The 12,574-nt window shown below is 52.9% G+C and overlaps 1 protein-coding gene across 4 annotated transcripts in view; it reads right to left on the minus strand.

Moving 5' to 3' along the window:
* SH3PXD2A (SH3 and PX domains 2A) overlaps nucleotides 1–12,574 on the minus strand; it is a 238,199-nt gene that overhangs the window by 68,976 nt on the left and 156,649 nt on the right. For all 4 annotated transcript variants that reach the window (XR_010024035.1, XR_010024034.1, XM_063101874.1 and 1 more), the window contains exon 6: nucleotides 11,910–11,938. Coding sequence is in view for 2 of the 4 variants with exons in the window: in XM_063101874.1 (XP_062957944.1) it covers nucleotides 11,910–11,938 (29 nt within the window). In the remaining 2 variants the exon portion in view is untranslated. The remainder of the gene's footprint in view (nucleotides 1–11,909; nucleotides 11,939–12,574) is intronic.

Below are 12,574 nucleotides of genomic sequence, written 5' to 3' on the forward strand. Positions count from 1 at the left end.
TACATACACTCATGCTAAACACTGTGCCAAACATTTTACGAGCATTAGCGTATTTAATCCTTACAGCAGTCTGCATTTTACAGATGAAAAAAGTGAAGCTCAAGCCTTGCAGCGAGGAAGGGATGGCATCAGACTTGAGCCCAGGCAGGCTGGCCAGGAAGTAGGAGTGAGGGGGCCTAACAGGGGATCATTTTCTGGACCCTTCCCAGCCACTGGCCAAGGCCTTATTTATTTCTGCTGTGCCCCTCTTTGTAAACGCAGCCATATTCCTCTTCTTTTTGCTCTCAGCACAAAAGGGCCTGCCTCCTTCCCCAGGAGTTGCCTTTCCCAGAATCCAGAGTACATGTGGGGGCAGCCCAACCCGGGGCAGGAATGCGCCACTGAACCTCTGGCTGCTGAGTTCTGCAGTCAGGGAACAGTCAGTTTCCAGGCCCAGGTGGGGAATGGGGCAGAGTGGGGGTTGGGCCAGGAAATACTCCACAGCCCCTTAGGGACTAAGTCCAAGGGTGCTGGCCTACCCAGGGCTGGGACCAGAAGGATCAACCCAGCCCCAGTGGGTGTGAGAGGCCAAGGACACCCCTGGGAGTGCTGCAGCTGCCTAGAGGGGGCTGCCCTGGCAGGGGGCAGCACCCTGCTGAGAAGCCCCAAAGCTTCTTGGCTGAAGACAGGTGCTGTGGTTAGTCAGAGGTGCCGTGGGTGGACAAAGGGGCGCTGGCTGGGGAGGCTGGCGGGTTCTGAGCCTCCTCTCCCAGCAGCTGCTGGCCGACCCCACGGCAGCCCCTGGGGTCGCAGCTTCCCCCTCAGTTCTCAGGTTCTCACCTCTCCCTGCACTGGGGCGTTTATGTGCAGAGAACAGACACATTCAACATTGCTCCGAGTTCCAGGATCCCAGCCATCCCCCTCCCTGGGGTGGTCTGACTTGGTGGTCCTTTCTCACTTACTGGGATATCCCCCCTCCAATTTTCCCACCCTCTAGCTTCCCCAGCAGCCCCAGCCAAAGCTAGTATCTGCGCTCACATGGAGAAAGAGGCAGCACAGAAAAGGGCCAGCGAAGCAGGATGAAGTCAGCAACCCCCTGGCTCGGTCTCCACAAGAGCTGTGAGTGAACGAGTCGACAGCAAGGGACTTGGGACAGACATTCCCATCCCAGGACAACAAAAAGTGGAGTGTCAATGTCTTGTTTTCTCCAGACCGGACTCTTGCAATCAGATTATCACTGAATCAACCACCAACTATTTAATGAGCAGCACCCACGTGCACAGCTGGGGGCCGCTGGCTATAACCATCTGGCTCTTTATTATCTGGCTCAAAGCACTGGAGACAGGGGCAAATATACAACCAGACACCCTCCCAAGCATTCCCATCTGCTGCGGGAGGCATGCAGGTTTGGGGAGGCAGCATGGCTCTCTTACCCACCTGCCTGGCATGGCTGCACTGTGACTACAGTGCACCCTACTCCCCAAGGCTGCCCAGACCAAACCAGGAGGCAGGCTGGGCCCCAGGGGGTCCAAGGTGGGAAATGTAGCAGGCCTGAGTCCTGGAGGCCTTCCATGTGTAACTGGACCCCACCCTTGGGGCAGGGCTCTCAGTGCTTCAGTGGACATCTAGCTGGATGCTGCCATTGACTGAAGCAGGACGGGGGTGGGGATGGGGGGCCAGGGGCTTGGTGGAGAGTTCACTCCTGAACCGAGGTTGAGGACACCCACTTTTCAAGGTTTGCCTGTCTCCCTCATCTTGCCTTGGGCAGAATCTCTATACTGTTTACTGACTATTTTAACTGGCTCCAGCATGTCTGGTTAGGGCTGTAGTCCTAGCAAGTATCTGCTACATAGTAGGTGCTTAATAAAGATCTTTTAGGAATCTCTCCAATCAAACCTTTAGCTCCTTCAGGACTTAACCCTGTCAGCACCCCCACAAAACCTTGAATACAGTAGGTGCCTAATGGCTGATAGAAGGGTGAATATTCATTGCTCTCAGTTTCTAGGGTTTCATAGGAAACTGAGGCCCAGCTTACCACACTGCCCCAGGGCCTTCTTGGCACACACGGCCCTGCTCTCTCTCAAGTCCAAGATTTGCCTCCTGAGCTACATACAGGTCTTCTCAGGCCACAAAAGACCCTGAGCCTAGCTCGTGCTGGGCACAGCGGCTCACGGGCAGGCCCCCAAGCCTGCAGCACATCCCTGAGAGACTGCTGGCTTCTGGCATCTGCTTCAAAACCCTTCAAAGAGATTTTTAAAAAAATATCCATAACCAAAATGGTCTTACGGCAAGATGGATGTTGCAGGAAATGGGAGTCTAAGAAGGAACAACTTGCTTATCTATAGTGTCTGGTGGGAGCAGGGCGCGGCAGAGCTTGGCAGGCCTCGGCAAAGGCTTGGTGCAGCCCCCCGTGGCGTGTGCTGGGAGCCCCTGGACCTCTCCTTACCCCACCCTCCCCTGCTCTGCACGGGTCTGGACCAATCCCCTGAGCTCTCAGATGCCACGTAAACAGAGCTGTGCATGCGCACACATGCACACGCACACACACATACACACATCACTGCTTGGGAAATCCCCACATCTGGCTCTCACATGACTGAGCTGTGCCCAGAAGGCTGCATCTGAGAGGGCCTGGGGGAGAGGGGAGGGTCAGGAGTGTGGGGTACAGAATCTCTGGGGAGGGCGGAGTTAACCCTTTGGCTGCTTGGAGGCCTTGGGTAATGCTGAGCTTCCACCCTGGGGAGAAGCGGAGAAAGAGACCTGGTCCCAGGCTTGGCTTGCCCTGTGAGCCAGGGACACACTTGGGGCCAGGCCCAGGAACCTGGGACTCCAACCCAGGCACATATACTAGTTAGAACCTTTCAAGCTGCAACAATTCCACTGAATGCATGGCAATCTGCATAGAATCCCTGAAATAGCACCACCCGGTGGGTACCCTGGGGACACAGAGGAGATGTGTGGTTTAGAAGATGTGGCATGCTAATGCTGAGACTGACCAGATACCCTCTGGACAGCTAGCTGCTCTTCTGCTTCATGGCTGACTCATTTAGAAACCTCACGGAACTAGGAGTGGGAAGCCTCGCTCAGCATCCCCAGGAGGTCCCCCGCAGGTCCATGTACCTCGCACAGAGACTCCCGTTATCACTCTGCCCTACCCCCATGGCGCACTTGTGACACTGTATTAAAACTGTTGTTTACTTATCCAGCTCCCCCACCTGATGGGGAGTCCTCATTGTATCCATCTTGGTATCACTGGGGTTCGACCACAAGACCTGGCTCATAGTAGGTACTCAGATGTTTATTAGACAAATCTAGAAGGCAGCCATGGCCAGAGCTGGTAAAGCCAGCTATGGGTCTGTCAGGAATCATGTACTCCTAGCAGGAAAGTAGTACCAGCATCCATTCAGAAACTTGCTTCCAGGCTGGCCAGTTAGTTCATTTAGTTAGAGCACAGCTTTATAACCCCAAGGTCACAAGTTCGGATCCCTGTACCAGGTACAGCCAGCCACCAATTTAAAAAAAAAAAGGAACAGAACAGAAACTTGCTTCCTATCAATTTGACCTGCAAGGGTAGCCTCCCTGTCCTTTTGAGAGAGAGGTACCACTAGTGCCCACTGAGCCACTGAAAGCAGAGAGTAACTGGCGTCATGGGGGAAGGGGGTAGGGCTGTCTTAATCAGAACCCTCTGATCAAATGCAAATGAGGAATTAAGAGCTGCTGGGCTGCAGGGAGGGACTGTGTATGGCAGGGAGCTGAGAGAGGAAGAGGAGAACTTGTCCCACCTTGACAGATCTGTGTGTCTGCAAGGTTTCCCTGTGGGCTATTGCCAACATACAAAGACAGTCTTATTAGGCCTCTTATCACTAGCCTGTCATCACTGCTTCACCAGGAGCTCACCGTCCCACCAGGAACAGTTATACACCAGCCCTGACCCTGGCCCACACTTGGGGAGTCTAAGGTGGTCCAGGATTGAGCTGGGGAGACCCTGGATAAAGGGAAAAGCAGCCCCCAAGACCTGAGGGGCTTCTAAAACACTGCACCTACTAGCCAGAAGCAGAGTCAAGGGGATGGAGCGTGAAAAGGTGGCCAGCTCACCCTTCTGAGTACAAGGACATGAAGGGACTTTCTGACACGGCCAAGCTTCCTTGCTGCAAGACTCCAGTTCTAACATTAGTGACATGCATCTTCACCCCAGCTGCTCAGGGTACACGTAGCAATGACAAGACCCAGGGGGCAAAGTAGAAGAGAGTCAGGGAAAAGCACTTTTTTTCCTGTAAACTTCTAAGTTTTACTGAAACTCTGGAAAAAAATATTTTTTTTCCTTCAGATTTCAAAACTGACCATTACATTACACATGCCACATTTCTGTTTCTAAACAAAGTAACTTTAGATCAGAAAAAGGTGCTCAAACAATGAGGAAGGCACATTTTCCCCAAATCTTTGTTTTTCCATTGGCTTCATCATTACTGGAAATGTGGCCTCTTGTCATGTGTCCATAAACCAAAAAGCTGAAGTGAGGAACAAGTTACTTTCTGGCGGAGGCCATGGTGGGAAGCATGTCTTTGCTGGACCACAACTTGGGTGTTTCTTACCCCCAGGAACAAAACCTCGTGGAAATAAAATGCAGACAGAGTCTCATCACTGCTTCCTCATGAAGCCAGAAGGCAGGTCAGAGGCTGAGCAGACCCCTAAGACAGCCATTCCCAAGGCCCCAAAGGCTGGGCTGGTGGTTCAGGAATTAGAGGCTTAGAGTCCTGTCCTCTGACAGGTTCCCCACTCCTGCTCCCACTCCGTGGTCCACCCCCTGACTGACATCCTCAAGGGACTGCCCTGTCCAGGCACAGTCCATGGTGAGGACTCCAATCCATCTGCCACCTCACTGCCTGTCTACTCTGAACACAGCCATCAATCCTCATGCATGAGCCATCCAGAATGCAGTCCTGGCTTGGTTTTGGAATTCCTGGGGAGCCTGTCAACATGCACATTGCTGGGCGTCACCCCCAGAAACGCCGAGTCAGTAGGCCTGGGCAGGGCCTGGAATCTGTATTTCAATGAGCAGGCGTGGGATTCTGCAGTTCACTTCCAGGCCTCTGCCCATGCTGTTCCCACCAGACCAACTTCTTACTTCTCCAGCAGGAGAAACTGAATGGCGGGGGCAAGGGAGCAGAGAGCAAAGCAAGCTGGCTGCAAGCTAGCTGCCTCCGTCTTGGGATTCCAGGATCTGGGCAGTGCTACCTCCCCACCCCATGTCCTGTGTCCAGGCCAGTCGGGCACTGGGGCCATCCAGCCTCTGTGGAGAGCGTGGTGCAGACACACACATAAGTAGCAGTCACTTTCTCCACTGCATCACTGCCACATGGGCTGGCCGCGGTGCTGCCAAATCAATCAGCCTCCTTTCATTTCCAATTAGATGGCTTTTATTTTTATTTTTTTTAAAAGATGACTGGTAAGGGGATCTTAACCCTTGACTTGGTGTTGTCAGCACCACACTCACCCAGTGAGCTAACTGGCCATCCCTATATGGGATCCGAACCCGTGGCCTTGATGTTACCAGCACCACACTCTCCTGACTGAGCCACAGGCCAGCCCCAATTAGATGGCTTTTAACTCCAGGGTGGAATCAGGCTGAGGACCCAAAGCCATGAAAATAAAAACTGTTTAAAACCACCAGCCCAGGGGGAGATGTGCCAGAAGCTGATGTCTTCACAAGACACGCTCACTTTTGGAACGGGCCACTGGAAGGTGCCGGGAAGATCTTGGCCATGTTCAAGAAGCAGCCTGGGCCTATGTCACTGAGGAAGAGTGGCCTAGGCAGACAAGGGAGCCTTGGTAATTGCTTAAAAAGGTCTTGTTGATATGCTCTCCAAGGCTGCCTTTCCTCATCTCCTGCCCTGCCCTTCCCTAGCTCTCTCTTCATTCCTCTAAACTTCTCCAACTCATCCCAGCCCCACATCCTTGCTCAGCCTGTTCCTCCCACCAGGGCACCCTGCCCACCCCCTTCAGCTCATCCCCATCTCCTCTACCCTCCAGCCCTCATCTCTAGCCTCTCCCACCTTGGCTGGCCTCCCTGTCCCGACTTCTATTGATCACACCAATCCTGCCTTGTATTAATGAACCTGACAATGTCCTGCCTTCTCCTTGAGCTGTGCACTCCATGGGGCCAGAAGCCAGCAAGTGCTGGAGCCCCACCCTCTAGAGGAGAGGGAGGCTGCTGCCATCCACTTTGTTTCAGTCTGTTTCCCTCTGTGGCTAGTGAGCAGGGTGGGCCTGAGGCCAAGGCAGAGAGATGGCTCTGCTATATGCCCAGCTGGGGCATTCATTTTGGGGGGAAACGAGGTACCAGAGGCCTCACAGACCTGCTTTCTCTGCTTCACAATGGCCCTCGTCACACCTCCGCCTGGTTTCAGGGCTTGCTGAGAATGTGCTCAGCAAGAGACCAGGTTCTGCCCACCCCTCATCTTGGGCACGTAGCAGCCCTCTCTCAGTTTCTTCATCTATGAAAGGAGGAGGGTAGACTAACTTTAACAGATAGATTAACTTTTTATAGTAGTCAGTACTTATGGGTGGGTCTTACTTACTTTAAGCAAATCCACTTTATTAAAAACCAAACTCATAACAAGGGAAATTAAGGAGAGATTAGTCATGCCCTGCAAAGGGACCCTTTAACCAACTACAAATCCCTTTGTGACCAATGGGTTCTTTCTAGAAAAACCTCAGGGGGGCTCTCTTGGGGCAGGCTCTCCCAGTCTATGGATCCTCCTGCTAGAGGACTTCAGAGCCCCATTCCTGGACACCAGTGGGTCCCTTGGACCTTGACTCAGGAGGGAACAGACTTAGTGGAAAGTGAATTTGGGTCAGAAGGACCAGATTTGAATCCTGTGTCTGCCTGGCTGGCTGACCTTGGGCAAGTTCCTTAATCTCCCTTTCCTGGTCTATAAAATGGGGACAAGACCACTTACCCAGGCTGTTGGGAGGCTTACTGGCAATTATGAGATGGTGCATGCTGGGCCTTCCCTGCCTGGTTGAGGAGTTGCTCCTGGAGGAGGGCACATACCACAACCAAAGCTCTGCCTCTAAGAGTTGAACACCTATTCACAGTTAAAACAGGTACCTCCTAATCACAGTAAAAATTGCTTAACCTTTAGTGAGTTTCCTCTGTGCCAGGCACAATGCTGGAGTTAACACTTCATATGTATTAACTTTCATTCAACCTTCAAACAACCTGATGAAGTGCTATCATTATCCCCATTTTACATATGAACAAACTGAGGCACAGAGAAGTTAAGGACTTGCCCAAGATCACACAGCTGGTAGAACTGGGATATGAAACTAGGCATTCTGGCTCCAGAGAGCATTCTTAACTTGACAGAACACTCAGCAATGGCTGGTCCCATCTCCTCTGGGACTCACAGAATGTAAATAAATGCCTCATTTTTTAAACTCTCAACTCAAAGGTGAGACCAACATCTCCCCTCCTTTCAGAATCTACAAGTAATTAAAACAACAATAACGAAGCTAACCCATGGCTGAGCTGGGGTTCAAACCCTGTGTTGGATGCCAAAACCCAAACTCTCAACCTCAAGCAACACTGTTTCTCTGCCAGTGACGCTGACCTCCTTAACTCAGTCCAACAACGCAGTTTTATGATTACTAAGATGGAAGCTGGGCTGGGCTCACCCCTACTCCAAGGAAAAAGGAACATCAACACTTGCCTAAGGAGAACAAACTTGCAACACACTTGAGCAACCTCACTTGCATGTGAATGAGCTGGAGGTCATCACTGGGTTCCTGGGTGGGATGCAGCCTCAGGCCCTGTCTGGCCACCACCCCAGGGCCACCATCATCCCAGAGGACCCGTGGCTGCCTGCGCCCCCTAGTGGCATATCTCAGAACTGCCCAGCATGGGTCCTGGAGGAACACAGCTTCCCGGAGAATGGCAAGAAGCACTAGATTTTTGCGGGTCTTAGGAGAACTCCTGGCTCTGGGGAGGCTGTGCCAGCCGCCTCTGGGCTTCTGGAGCAGTGCCCATCTTGGGGGAACAACCACAACTAATGACAGGACCTTCCTGTTGCCAGGCGCAGCACAAAGCCTCTAAGTGCATCACCTCATGGAACCCTGTGCACTTTCCTGCCACGTCACTGCCACTCACTACCACTACCCGTTTTGCAGGTGTGATGGTCAATGTTACGTGTCCACCTGGCTAGGCTAGAGTCCCTGGTTATGCAGTCACACACTCATCTAGGTGTTGCTGGGGAAGGTATTTCTGCAGTTGTGATTAAAGTCCATAATCAAATTAAATTTAAAAAATAATTAAAAAGTCCATAATCGGCTGACTTTAAGTAAAGGGAAATTATCCTAAAAATCCTGGGTGGGCCAGTCAATAAGCTGAAAGGCCTTAAGGGCAGAGTCGAGGCTTCCCTGAAGAAGCTCCATCTGTGGGCAGCAGCGCCAGCTTGCGCCTGAGAGTTGCAGCCCGCCCTTCTCCACGGCCTGCCCTGTGGATTTCAGACCCGCTTAGCCAGCCTTGCAACTGTGTGAGCCAATTCCTTACAATAACTCTTAATACAGACCTCCTGCTGGCTCTCTTTCTCTAGCTGAAGCCTGACGGATACACGAGAACAGGTAAGGCAACCAAGCTCAGAGGGGAAGATGCCGGGAAGGAGCAGGTTGGATGGAGGAAAGGAATTCAGGTAAATTTGAGGCCACACTGTATTCCAGTCATCAAGGTCACCAGTCCTGCTTCCTCCAGAAAGTTTCTGAGAACTTTCTCCCTCTGTCGACTCTGCCTTCCCTCAGCCTTGCTTCAAGTCTAAGCTTGGTGCTCAGTAAGAGACCCTCCAAAGCTGAGCTGCAGCTTTGGGAATAAAATGTGAGAAGTGAAGACCAGGAACAGCACCCATTTCCTCTGTGCAAATGTCCCTGGCTGGGGTGACCCTGGGAAGCTTTGTGAGGTTCATACAGAGAAGGACAGAGCCCTAAATGTGGACTCCGATCCACACTTTGCCAAGGACTGTGGGCACCGTCGGAGCCTCAGGTTTGCATTTGCAAAATGGGAATCCCACCACACATCACGCAATGTGGCTCTGAGCAGCAAATGAGGAAACAGGTAGAGTTCCTAGACTTAGTAGATGCTCGTTAAATAACAGTAGCTAGCACTTCAGGAGGGCTTTCTAGGTTACAGGCAGTGTTCTAAGAATGCTTGCATGTATTAGTTTGTCTAATTTTCACTATAACCATACGAGGTGTGTATTAGTCAGGGTTCTCCAGAGAAATAGAACCAACAGAATGTGTATGTAGAGTGAGAGAGAGAGAAATTTATTTTAGGAATTGGCTCACATGATTGTGGAGATTTGGTGAGTCCAAAATCTGATGGGGGAGGCTGGCAGGCTACAGATGCAGAGTTGCAGTTCGAGTCCAAAGGCAGGCTGCAGGCAGAACTCCTTGCTGGGGGAGGTCAGTCTTTGTTCTATTAAGGCCTTCAACTGATTGGATGAGTGAACTAATGTTATGGAGGGTAATCTTCTTTACTCAAAGTCCACTGATTTAAATGTTAATCTCATCTAAAAACACCTTTACAGCAACACCCAGAATAATGCTTGACCAAGTATCTGAGCACTGTGGCCCAGCCAAGTTGACACCAAGTGAACTATCACAAGATGGGTATGAATTTACAGAAGAGGGAACAGGCACAGAGAGGGTAAGAAACCTACTCAAGGTCATAGAGAGAGAAGCCAGACGCTAAACTCCTGCTGCCTGGCTCCAGAGCTGGCACTTTTAACCATGACACTTAGTGGCCATTATCATAAGCACACCAATGTAAATTAAATTTCTCCATCCATTCTTGGCCTGAGAGCGGAAGGCAGAGAAATCGGAGGAGGCTTTCCCTGGGTGAGGCAGCCTGGGTGGGGCCCTGCATCGCAGAGGAAGCCGCGCAGAAGCAGAGCCTGAAAGATTGGGGGCAGGGGACCCGAGATGTTATTTAGTCCAGTCCTTGCCTTTACAGGGGAAACTGAGGCCCAGAGTAGAAAAGGAATTTGCCCAAGATCACATAGGGAGTAAGGTGACAGCTGAGCCAGGACTAGGTCTCAGGGCTTCAGAAAGTGATAATGATGATAGATAACTGATACTTCTGTAGTGGTTATTATATGCTAGGGATTATTTTACATTAATTTATTTAATCTTCTACATGTGAGGCAGATTACTATGATCATTGTTGTTTTAAAGAAATGAGGAGGGCTGGTCAATTAGCTCACAGAGCCACCAAAAAAAGAAAGAAAGAAGTAAGGAAACTGAGGCACAGAGAAGTTATGAAACTTGCCTAAGATTACACTGAGCCAGAATTTGAGCACAACCCGTAAACTATACCTCGGAGGCCCAGGGCAAGTTTCTTTCGGGCGCGGGGGGTTGGGACAGAACACAATCCCCGTTTTGCCTTCTCTTCTGCTCTCCCACCTGGGCTCTGACTGGGAATGACAGCTGAGGCGATGCTACAATTCCTCAAGCTCACCTCCTGTTCACAGGAGGACATGCCCTCCTGCACCCGTGGGCCGGCATACCTGAGACACCCAGGCCCAGCTGACTGGAACGTGGGCACACACAGCTCATCCCATAGGTAGCCACGCCCAAACAGGTACACAAACACACATGAACACAGACTCTAACCCACAACCAGATATATCCCAACACACACACCAGCCTATGCACAAACAAGTAAACATACCCTCACAGCACACAACTATCAAGACCTACACATGTACATACAACCCCACATATACACAAGCCCCCAACACATGACAGTACACAACTTTCCTCGTTCTAATAAGCATGTAAGCAAGTACCTGTACACACAAAACATAGGAACCATACTTAGAAATGCACACACCATACAATTACATCTACCCCAATTCACATCCATCCATCACACATAGGCACACACACACACGTCTACTGAGCCACATGCCACAGCACTTGGACACAGGAGCCATTCATGTGAGCCACGTGTGTATACACACTTCCCACATCCCCAAGGGACAGACCCCTCAGATGGCTGCCTATGTGCCCACCACCCCAACTACGGGCAATACAGGTGCCCACACAGATCGCTGTAGTCTGGCCCAGCCCTGCCTTGCACCCCTGTACACACACTGTCCTAACACCTAGGGACCACCCTCCCCCAATTAACTACACCCCGCCCACATTCAGGCATTTGCCATTTGCAGAGCTCATCCTCCCCCACCCAGAGAGAATCCTTCTCTGACCCCGGCCTGCAGGGCCAGCACACAGCGTCCAGAGGGCTTGCCCTGCCCCTCTCTTCCTGAGTCCAGCCCCTACGCAAACGGACACCTGTCAGGACCCCCATCCCCCTCGCGTGCTCGTCTCAGGGGGCCCATGTGCAGAGCCCCCTCCCCCGCAGCAAGGAGAACGCGCTCAGAGCTGGGGGGGGGGGGCGGTCCGTGGCGCGGGTGCTAAAAACTCAAGTCACCCGCGGGCGACCCCTTTACCGTCCTGGATCTCATCTCACTGGGAAAACCCTGCCTCTGTATTAACCCTTCCATCCCCGCCGCACCGCGCAAAGGACCGAAGGAGAAGTCACAGCAGTGCCCAGCAGTGGCCACCGCAGCCTGGGGTGAAGGATCCGGCTGCTAATGTTGCGGGGACTTAGGCCCTTCACCAGACACCCTCACAGTCCCCATGCACCCACCTCCATTCCCATCGGGGAGAGCCCGGGGGTGGGGGGAGCCCGAGGGACACGGTGGAAGGAGGATGCAGGTGCAGAGATCTTGGGAGGCGTGGGCTGGGGAGGGGGCAACAGAAGGGAGTAGCCGGCGGGCAAGGACAAGCCCTGCAGAAAGTCCTCCGCAGGGTCGGCGGGGTGCGTGCACCGAGCAGGAAGGGAGGTCGAAGGGGAAAACGCCCGGAGGCTCCCTTACCTGATTTCCTCTTGGAACTGCCATAATCCCTGAAAAAGAAGCAACAACACACAGACATGGTTAGGGGCGGACGGGGGCGCGGAGCTGCGGCGCGTGGGCACCCACGGGCGGCCCGCGGTCGATCCCGGCGCCGCTGCTCATGTGATGCCGCGGCCGGCGAGCCGCGCGCTCCGCAGCCGCACGCACTGCGCGCCGCGCCCGCCCCGCCTGCCCGGCCTCCCGCGCGCCCCGCCGCCCGCACCCCTGGCCGCGCCCCGCCCCCGCCCGGCTGCGCCGACCCGCTCACCTTCCCCAGTCCTCCGGGGATGGGGAGGAAGAGGCCGGTTCGCGCTCACTTCGTACACTGGGAAACTGAGGCTCCGGGAGGGTGGTCGCTAGAACCTAGGTCCTGCCCTGTGCCCGGAGCGCGCTCCCCACCCCTGGGGTGCTTCGCCTCCTAATTCTTTGCATGGCTTTTTACTCAGCCTGTAAGTCACGACTGACATGTCACCTTCTCAACGAGTCTTCCTTGACATCTCCACCCCCCCACCCCATAATTACAGAATTTCTTTCATTAAAGTCTGCCCCCATCCTAGACCCAAGGCACACTGGCTTGTTTCCTCTCATTCTATCCCCTGGGGCTGGCATTGGCGATGGATAAATATTGGCTGTAGACGGAATGTTGA

Source organism: Cynocephalus volans, chromosome 7, assembly GCF_027409185.1.
Source record: "Cynocephalus volans isolate mCynVol1 chromosome 7, mCynVol1.pri, whole genome shotgun sequence".
Classification (NCBI taxonomy): domain Eukaryota; kingdom Metazoa; phylum Chordata; class Mammalia; order Dermoptera; family Cynocephalidae; genus Cynocephalus; species Cynocephalus volans.